Source organism: Eumetopias jubatus, unplaced genomic scaffold (assembly GCF_037043125.1).
Source record: "Eumetopias jubatus isolate StellerSeaLion01/CBP00866 unplaced genomic scaffold, mEumJub1_p1.0 scaffold_8, whole genome shotgun sequence".
Classification (NCBI taxonomy): Eukaryota; Metazoa; Chordata; class Mammalia; order Carnivora; family Otariidae; genus Eumetopias; species Eumetopias jubatus.
This window is the reverse complement of record NW_028274814.1, coordinates 70,432,365-70,442,749: the sequence shown is the minus strand read 5'-3', so window position 1 is coordinate 70,442,749 and position 10,385 is coordinate 70,432,365. Positions and strand designations below refer to the sequence as shown.

General features: G+C 33.5%; 1 protein-coding gene across 1 annotated transcript in view; it reads right to left on the bottom strand.

Annotated features, from left to right (window-relative positions):
• Positions 1 to 834: 834 nt before the first annotated feature.
• The window catches only part of MUC19 (mucin 19, oligomeric), a 36,089-nt gene continuing 26,538 nt past the window's right edge, over positions 835 to 10,385 (bottom strand). Inside the window, 12 exon segments of the mRNA XM_028113207.1 lie at positions 835 to 881; positions 2,740 to 2,771; positions 3,403 to 3,544; positions 4,400 to 4,525; positions 5,523 to 5,679; positions 5,751 to 5,990; positions 6,758 to 6,952; positions 7,048 to 7,152; positions 8,191 to 8,329; positions 8,819 to 8,970; positions 9,187 to 9,287; positions 9,385 to 9,437. Of these exon segments, the coding sequence (XP_027969008.1) occupies positions 835 to 881; positions 2,740 to 2,771; positions 3,403 to 3,544; positions 4,400 to 4,525; positions 5,523 to 5,679; positions 5,751 to 5,990; positions 6,758 to 6,952; positions 7,048 to 7,152; positions 8,191 to 8,329; positions 8,819 to 8,970; positions 9,187 to 9,287; positions 9,385 to 9,437 (1,489 nt within the window).

Sequence of the window (10,385 nt, the reverse complement as noted above, 5' to 3'; positions counted from 1 at the left end):
AATATAAAGTGGATCAACCTGAAATTAAGGTTTTAAGGAAATCTGATCATATAGGTGACTAGATATTAAAATGTAAAATTAAAGCTTTCAAATCCATAGACTACCAGTAAAAGGTCAAGATAACATTATTTTGCATAGCACTTTTTTCCAAAATCTTCCTCTAAATCATTCTTAAAAACAAAACAAAACAAAATTCCCCTTAAAATGTCATTATAAAGGTATAATATTACAAAAGGAAATTTTGGATCTTTTTTTTTAATGCCCTTTTGATTGTGTTTGAAGATTATGGCTTACCTCCGCCCGAGCTACTGGTTACTGATGTAATTGCTATACAAAGAAGGAGACAAATATTTGGAAATGTATGTTAAATTGTGTTAACAGACAAAATTAAAAGTACTTATTTAACATATCTCTAGAATGCAATTAAGTGATTAAATATAACAGTTAAATTCATTTATGAAATATTCACACATTTGAATATACTTTTGTTCTCCTTTGGCTATTGCTTTATTAGAAATCATTCAATTAAAGTTAATATTCCTTGATATTAGTAAAAGAGAAATTATAAATTATTTTTAAAAAATTTAACATATAATTTTCTTCAGTAGTAGAATTTTCTTCATTTTCTCCAAATTAGTAGTATGTGGAGTATTCTTTTTAGGATACATAACCTCTGAATAGGGAAGATGTTCTTCAGTAATATTACAATTGGGTGTAGACCCTGCTATTTGGCATTTAGGAAATAGAGAACAAGTTTGAAAAAAGGGCCAAATTGCCTGAATTGCAAATTCACTTTGCTGCCAATTTAGAAGCTAAAAAGCAAAAAAAAAAAATTTAACCTGCTTCAGTGCTTAATATGGAGGTAACTGTTGTAGAAGAAACTGTGTAGGGAAGACAATATTTATGAAAATAAATTACTTAGATAATTTTATTAGGAAATTTAGTTTAACAAACCACCTACCATAACCTGAGTAAATATTTCTAAAATTGTATTCAGAGCTTAAGTGACAAAATAATCTCTCATTTAAGTCAACACAAATAACACTATATATTTATTATATGTGCAGCAAAAATAACTATTTCCTATTATTACCACTTAGTCAAAATCTCATAGGAATTTTACAAGGTCTATTTAAGGGTCAAGAAATAAGGTTCAGAACCCTGACATGTGATACCTTAGCTTTAGGTAAGCAATCAATAATTAAAATTTAAATAGCATTGTACAGACAATAACACAATTTTAAATATATTATCAAAATCTAAGGCTTCCAATTTACTATCTCTTAATTGACACCATCTCTGAACATTGGTCTACAGGAAATAAAATCCCACCTTGAATCACACAAGATAGGAATATATGAGTGTACTACAGCAACTCTAAGTATACTTACATTGCCAGTTAATTACAAGTCCCCAAACTAAAGTTAAACTTTGGGGCGCCTGGGTGGCTCAGTTGGTTAAGCGTCTGCGTTCGGCTCAGGTCATGATCCCAGGGTCCTGGGATGGAGGGGATCGAGCCCTGCATCGGAGCGGAGCAGGGAGCCTGCTTCTCCCCCTGCCTGCTGCTTCCCCCTGCTCTCTCTCTCTCTCTGACAAATAAATAAAATCTTCAAAATAAATAAATAAATAAATAAACTTCATTCTGTCCACATTCTCCCAAATGGACATAACTAAAATGTTATGAGTTAAGAAAAAGAAATTAACTTTTAACTCATATTAATTAATATTAATTAATATAAATATTAAATTAATTAATTGATATTAATTTAAAAAGAAATTAACTTTTTATTTCTATATTTTCAAATTACCTCCCGGTGTAATCATGATTTCAAAATATTTACTTCATGGGAGACCACATTTAATTCATTTTTATTCCACTTGTTCCATTATTATCTAAAAATGTCAAGCTTTTGATGATGATATTTAACTAATAAGCATACATTACCTAATATATGTTCTAATCATATTCCTAACTGAATACACAGGAGTATAGTGAAATAATATTTTGACAGATTTTCTAGTAACTCTTCATTCTAATTTGAAATTTTTGTAACAGATATACCAGCATACTTTTTACTGGCACAGACTGTTGTGAAACTATAAAGGATTATCTACAAAAAGAAATCAGAAATACACATTAAAAACCATGATGATTTTACCTGTGAATGTTGAGTTTGCAGAAGCAGCATCTGAAATAACAATAAACTACTATTATTGACAAGAACAAAAAAATGTGAAAAAAATCTATATCTCAAGTTGCCTATGAATATCAGTATCTTGTTTATTTTACTTCTTGCAATTTCTAATACAAAACAAGGAGTAGCTCATACATTCTTTTAAAGCTTATTGAGATTTATTCTTAAGATTCCTGTTTCTCCTGAGTGATCCTTCAATTATTTAATTCTAACCATCTAATCCTCACTTTTCATTCCATCCCTTGATGAAATGATTTTGACTGATGTCTCACTCCCTTAATTTCCAGAGCCTACAGATAGGCGGGGGCTGCCATGCAGCCTTGGAACTGCCTCCAGTTGCCAGCTTTTGGAAATGCCTCAGCATGCTTGGTTTTGAAGTGATCTGACGTGAACAAATACACTGCAGTGGAATTGTCCCAAACCACTGAAGGAGGAGCAGTCGAAACATTAAGTACCTACTCCTTTGCTGTTGATGATCTGAAAAGATCACACAGCCTTTACCTCGCCTTCCCTAGTTATAGAGTAAAAAACAAGGACTCACCACTACCGCACTCCAACTCTCCTGCGATGCAATAGCTGAAAGTTATGTTAAAAAAAAAAGAGGTTCAAATTTTAACTCCTAATGACATACACCTCCCCAATTTAAAACAACAAATTGTCTAACCGTGAAAATCAAAACAAAACCAAGTAAGAGCACAGTCAATAATCATTCCCCCAGGAGTATGCTTATTTTTTTTTTCGTGTACTGTACCATTATTCAGAAGCAGTTCACTGAGGTGTTCTTGGTACCTGAAGGAATGCTTGGCGGTCAAAAAATAGTTGGTTCTTACATTTTCAGCTTCAAACATGACATTGATGGCCATGCTGCTCTAGTATAGACTTCCCCTCTGCTTCCATGTCACTGTCTGAAGCCTATAAACATGATCTTACATTTCCAGAATTAAAACTTTCTTTTTACCAAAAACTACAAGTGACATTTTCTGTCCTGTCTTCTGTATTATAAGATTTAACAGACCATCTGTTGATATGTGGATTTACTGAAAATACAAAATAACTAGCATAACTGACAGAAAATTCAACCTAATACGGGCCTTCTCATTTAGAAATAAGAGAGCTCAAATATATTCATGTGTATTTTTAATTTTTTTCTTCTAAATGAAAATGTAAGAAACAGAATTACTCATTGGAAAGTTAATAGAGAATGTACCATGTTCTTCCACAGTTATCCTGAATCACTCCACCTGCTGGTATGATATCATTATAGAAACAGCTGCACTCAGATAAACGGACGCATTTCATGAGGTTCTCATCCAGATAAGGAGCACTATCCGGGCACTTAGCATAACAACCTGTATGAAAAATGACCCAGGGTTCATTTCTATTTCCCGAAACATGTCATACTGCACTCTATATTTGTAAAGTTACATAAATGATTACATGAACTGAAGTAGATAATAGCAAAACAACATCACATTCTTAGTGAAAATATATAAATTGAACAGGATTCAGATTCTCTTGCAATGGAATATCAACCTAGGAATTAAGAACTTACAAATTTTGGCTGATTTACTTTTTCTAAAATGTTTCCTAAAGTATCTTAAAATAATTTGCTACTTTAATGATGGCATGATGTTGAACATAGTACAAGACTTTGATAAACACATATCTTGAAATGTGAATGCCAGTTCTAAATATCTATTTTTATAAGGATAGATGAAGATCCAAATGCCATAATAAAATGAGTTGAAAAGACCCCAAAGCCTGGGACCTAACACAGAGGTAACTTTGGGACAAAGTGTTTATACATCATCTTGTTTTCTTGTCACTTCTTCCTTTCTAAGATATGTAATGCTAAGAAGAAAGTGCTATTTAAGTGTGGGATATCATTAGCTGGACTATATTATACATTGCATTCTGAAACTACATTCTCAACAAATTATATTGTCTAATGAAAGGTATAAAAACTGACAATGGGATCATAGCACTGTGTTCTCCCCCCACCATCTGTCTTATTAAATATATAATTTATGTCTGCAGAAAATGTTTCTCATGTAGAAATATTAATGTCATAATAACTATAAATACCTATTCCTTAAATTACAAAATGTAAGACTCTGAATTGGCAGAAACAAACAACATTTGTCAGTTTTAAAGTATCAATATAATTTGTACTACTTTGAGGATGTTACTAAAATATGCCTTACCTTCTAAAACTGCAGAAAATTTCTGGCCAATAACTCGATCTCTGCATGTTTTTGTAGTCACTGTACCACAAGGTTCATAGTGCCAACTGCATTCCCCGGGTCCATTATAATAATCACAGAAGACAGCTAATAATTGAATCATTTCAAATTACTGCCATTCTCATTATATGATGATTTTCACCTTTCATTTTCCAAAGCATTTTTAAAAGGGATTTTGAATGATATTAACAATAAACAGACCTAGAGTATATCATTCTGTTTTATCAAGTCCCTTTGGCTTTATCTAAATTGCCACATAAGCCACAGTAGCTCACGAAAAAGGGAGGGGAAGCATATAGGATCAAAACAGCACTTTCCTTTGACATCTCACAGTAAGCTTGGTTTGAGGTAGAAAAGTAAACGTTGAGTTTTCCATTTTGAGATATTTTAGGTCATAGTCCAGATTCATAGTTCTAATGTTCAAGCTTAAATTACAAAAATGAATCTCTGGGGAAATCAGGCTTCTTTAATATGTAAATAACCATTCCTGAATGAGGAACTAAAGATTTCAATATCACACTTTGCATGATAAATGGAATAAAACATGGATTCAATATCAATATTTCTCATTCATCATACTTTCTCTCATAATACTTTCCATTATAAGGGAGAGAGTTGACTGATTTCTACTAAATTTATCATATTTCATATAGATCAAAATTCAGTTTATATTCATTTTACAGTTTGTCTTGACTAGCACTCTATAAAGTTTCTAAAATAATGTCTGAGGACTTCAACCCAAAGTAGTAGATGAGGTAAATGCTTATAGAAATATGACTATACCAAGATGAGTCAACAGTTCATTGTTCATCTAAGTATGAGTAAGAGATATCTTCCATCAGCATTTAATTTTTCCCCTGTTAACATAAGAACTTTTGTAACTAAAATTGAATTTGATGTGCTGTGCCGGGTGCTCTGTTTTAAAACAGGTAGTTTTCCCATCATAAACATATTAACACATTTTTAAAACTTTTTAGGCAAAAGAATATATATTTTATAGGAAATCTGAGAGGAAGATTGATTATCTAACAAAACAATTCTACTTAATTACATTTTTAAATAACAACACATGGACTTGACTTACGACAGAGATCTGGTTTTCTCCATGTGACACAGACTCCAACTGCACTGCATGCCTCCGCGTACATGGCCACAGCCGTGCAGAATCCCAAATACTTCCCCTCCATGTCACATGAGCAAGCTTCTTCAATGCATGCTTCTATGTAAGCTTCGGGGTCCACCTACACAAAGCACAGCACATGAGTCTCCGGGAGCAAAACCTGTGCGGTCCCTGCTCTCAGAGCCATACTACCTTGTGGTGGCATTCTTTGAAGATGCTGTCCTGGATGATCCCACATTTTTGCACAGCCCATGCTTTACAGTATGGGTTTGAGTCACATGGGAAATTTTGTGCTACTGTGTCTGCACATTTTTGACTCGTTTTCCAACTATTTCCAAATTCCAGTGCTCCAACAGCTTCTGATGAATGTCTTGTTATGAAATCATCCTTGAGATCACCATTGTTATTTCCACAAAGACCACACACTTTGCCCTATAGAGATCAGAAAGGGAAATTAACAAGTAGGTTGTACCAGGGAAATAGATATATCAAGAGATGAAATCAGAAAGGAAAATTAAAAAGTGAGTTGTACCACAGTCGTATATAGAAACAGATAGGTAAGGAAATTATGATTATATATAGTATCATGAATCTATTTTATTTTATTTTTTAGTAGGGTCCACACCCTACATGGGGTTTCAACTTTCAACCCTGAGATTAAGAGTCACATGCTCTGCTGATTGAGCCGGCCAGGTGACCCTATCATAAATCTATTTTAAATTCCAAATTTTGGAAGGAAACTAGAATCTGTGGATAAGATTCTGCACCTGTTTAACCCAAGACATCCTATATCACAAAATGATCTAGTATCAACTAGATAAATGTGTTAAGAATTGTTAAAAACTAATTATATTCATTAGCTTTAAATCATACAGGAAGTATACTCTTAGGTTCTTAAAATATTTGCGCCAAGAAATACATTTCATTTTATACATTCACCAGCTACCTTAAAATTGTATTATAAAATAATACCAGCATAGTTAAACTAGAATGCTTCAGGTTTATTGCATTTATTTTTCACCAGATTCTATCATCTTTGATTACACTTCATGTTTCATGATAAGATTGAGTAGATGTGGAGGGCTTGCTCTAGGACAGAAACTACCACTCTCTCACTTTCCACTGATGAATTGTCTCTAATTCTCAGAAACAGAAATTATTTTGCTTCCCCATTAATCATTTATTAATGATACACATACATTCCAGCGAGGATCCAATATAGCTGAAACTCTCGTATTCTTGTCCCAAATTATGGTTATCCCATTTAGAAATTTCAGAATCAAGTACAGGCCAACGGTATGTACAGAGTATGTATTTTCACTGAGTCCACAGTCTTTACTTTCTGTAATTTTGGAGGCTGTCACTTTACCATCATGCAAGACAACATTCTGATCCTGTTAATTAAAAGACAGACTTATGGTAACATTAGTTTTATCTGGCCACTCATAATCTGAGAGAAAAAAATACATAAAGAGGAATAGTACTGTACCTGAAAAGCAACTATGATTTTTCTTGAGCATGTAAGCCCATCTTCACAGCATGGGACACTTTCAGTTAAAATACGGAATGTGCCACTTTCACGACCACAATAATCCTTTAAGAAGTAAATTATAATAATAGTTTATAAATATCAGGGATATGGAACTCAATCACAATATTTGCATCAAACAAGTAATTCTTAGACAGTGATAACTTAAACTCAATAAATTACCATAAGCTGTGTTATGGAATTTCCAAAAGACGAGAGTTTAACTGCATATAAGGATAGGTAGTCCTGACTGAGTCCAATCTAGTTAACTTGCTTTCACTTGGTCCTTTTCCTGTTACTTCTAATCAAGTTCAGAATTATACCATAGGTATATAAGTATTTAAATTATATATTTTATAATCATTGATTTATTTCTAGGCTCTGTAAGTAGCTAGCTAAAGGTGTTTTTCTCCCCCTCAGTCATTTTTATGAAACTCAACATTCAACCAAAACTAATGCATAAATACAAAATAATCCAAATTTAAAAAATTAGATGTGACTTAGGAAGCAGCTTAGCAGCATGTAACGAGCATGAACTCTGGAATAACACAGATCTGGGTTTGAATATGGCATTTTCTACTTAGCAGTTTGTGTTGCTTAACCTCTCTAAACCTCAATTTCTTCATCTGCATCATAGGGATAATACTATCAGCCTTTGAGCATTGTAATGATTAAATGTAATAAATTTTCTTCACAAAGAAGTGCTCATAAAATGGTAACTGCCATTGTTGCTGACAGTGCTGTTGCTAAAATAATGATATCTAACATTTATTGAGCACTTAGTATGTGCTTCAATATTTGCCCTAATTTGGTTTCCAGTGGGGGCTATTTCCATCCCCATTTTACAGATAAGGAAACTGAGACACAGAGGGATTAAGGAATGTGCCCAAAGTCACATCAGAGAAATGGGAGAGACACGACTGAAATCTAGGCCTACTGCCTCCCAAATCAGCATCATATTATGTTATATTTTACTGCCTTTAAGAAACCTTTAAGGGACCATTTGATTAAATTTCACATTTTCAGAATAAAATTCTCCAGAGCTCATCCACAAATAGTTATTATTAAGTATAAAAAATTGTGAAAAAACACACTAGTCATTACCTCAACAAATGAATATTGGCAGAGACCATCGAAGCTGTAACTTTTTCCATCAAAAGTTCTAACATGACCTTCCCCATAGATGTGGCAGACAGTTTGACATTTATTTTGTGTACAGCTCCAAGATCCTTTTACGCAAGTACTAAAATAAAAAAATATATATATCATGCCAAGATTCACATACTCATACTATTTTTAGAAAGAAGCACAAAACCTTGTTCTATATTGATTTAAATTTTGTAGTTATCTTCATTATACTATATGACGTTCACCATATAAAATGCCAAATAAAGTTTCTATTTCAAAAAGTACAGCATAGGGAGTAAAGTCAATAATACTGTAATAATTTTGTGTGGTGGCAGATGGTAACTACACCACTGTGGTGTGCATTTTATAATGTATACAATTGAATCACTATGTTGTACACCTAAAACTAATATAATAGTGTCAACTATACTTGAATAAAAAATTTTAAAAAATTAAAGTTTCTATTTAAAAAAGAGCGTTTTAAACTCTACTTGATTATTGTTTTCCACATATCCCAAAGTATGACTTCTTTCCTATAAAAATAAGAGCAGACTGTACTTTCCAATATCCAAAACATATACAATAGTAATTCTTTATTATGCACCAGTTGTTGCAGCCAACCGAGGTAACACTTCCTTGCTCATACTCCCATCCACCAAAAGAACATGGGCAGTCTTCGGGAAACACACAGTTCCCTTTAGAATTTCGAACCATGCCTACTGGACAGTAGCACCCAGCTTTGCAAGGCAAGTTCTCCTATGGGAATAAATATAAAATATACACCATAAGGTACTGCACTAATTTATAATACATAAATATATACCAACTATACATTTAGAGCCAATATTTGACAAATCAAAATAACACAATAAATATGACCTTCTCATTAGTTTTCATTGATGTTTTAGTTTGCTTCTATCCTGACACAATTAAAAGTTTGAAAAGGCTAAACTGCATTGCCATGTTACTTACATCAAAACCGGCCATGTTCCAAGCACCACATTTACCGTCAACTCTTCTCCGTGCCCTCGGGCCCCTGCAGTCAACATATTCGGCCCCTCCAGAACAATTCTCTGCAGGATAAAGGAAATTGTTAATCAAGGGCCTCTTGATCTGCTTATTTTAACCCAAGTAGATCTATTAAGCTTGCATCATGATTTCAACACTTACGTTGGGTTGAACTAATGGGAGTCTGGCAAAGAAAATTTCCATCCCGACAGACACTGGAAATAGAAGAAAATTATAGATTTAAACTTCAAACTTCAATGATGAGTTCTTAATACACTATTAGAGCAACTTTAACCCCTCATTCACAAGTTTTATCATGAGTAGATGATTGAGACACAGTGCCCCAGAAACTATATAACATATACCCAATTATAAGATACAGCCTCGTACATATTTATAGGAATGTACAAGCAAGGTTCTACGGATATCAGAGACAACATGAAAATGATGGCTGGATCCTGATGGATGAGTAAGACTCAAAAGACTCTGCTGATAAGATGCAAAGCTGTGATGTGGGAAAGAACAAGGTATGTGCCAATGACTTGTTTGGATAGAAGGCAAGAAGCATGATAGAGACAAGTGGTAAAAGCAAGTCAGGGCCAGATTTCAGATGGTCTTAAATGACATGTAAGTTTGTTTCTATTCTTCAGGGAACTGTCACCATTAAAGTTCCTGAGCAGCTAAGTGGCACAATCAGAATAATACTTTAGGTTAGTCATTTTAGAGGTAGTGTAAGAAATATGAGACAGAGAGAGAGAGAGACAGGGCAAAGAACAGCCAAGTTTAACAACACAGTAATGCCAGTAAGAGCTCATGGGGGTCTGAAATAAGGTAATGATAGAGGGAACCAGAATTTGGAGGTGATAGCCTAAGTTTCATTAAAAAGGTAACCTACTGATTCCTTAACATTTACAGAGAAAGTATCATTATCAAACCCCAACCAAATGTTTTGTGTGCCATGATAGAAAGGGGTTGTTACCTATGCTTTCCTTTTAAATGGCCAAGAAAAATAACTTATTACTAAATGATAGCTTCATATGGAACTAAAGAAAAGAGAGAAGGAGCATCCAAAATTTTTTGGAATGGCTACTTCATTTTTCCATTCATGTTGTTAAGAATTTCTATGTCTATGGAATTAAAAATATGGATAAATTACTTTGCCT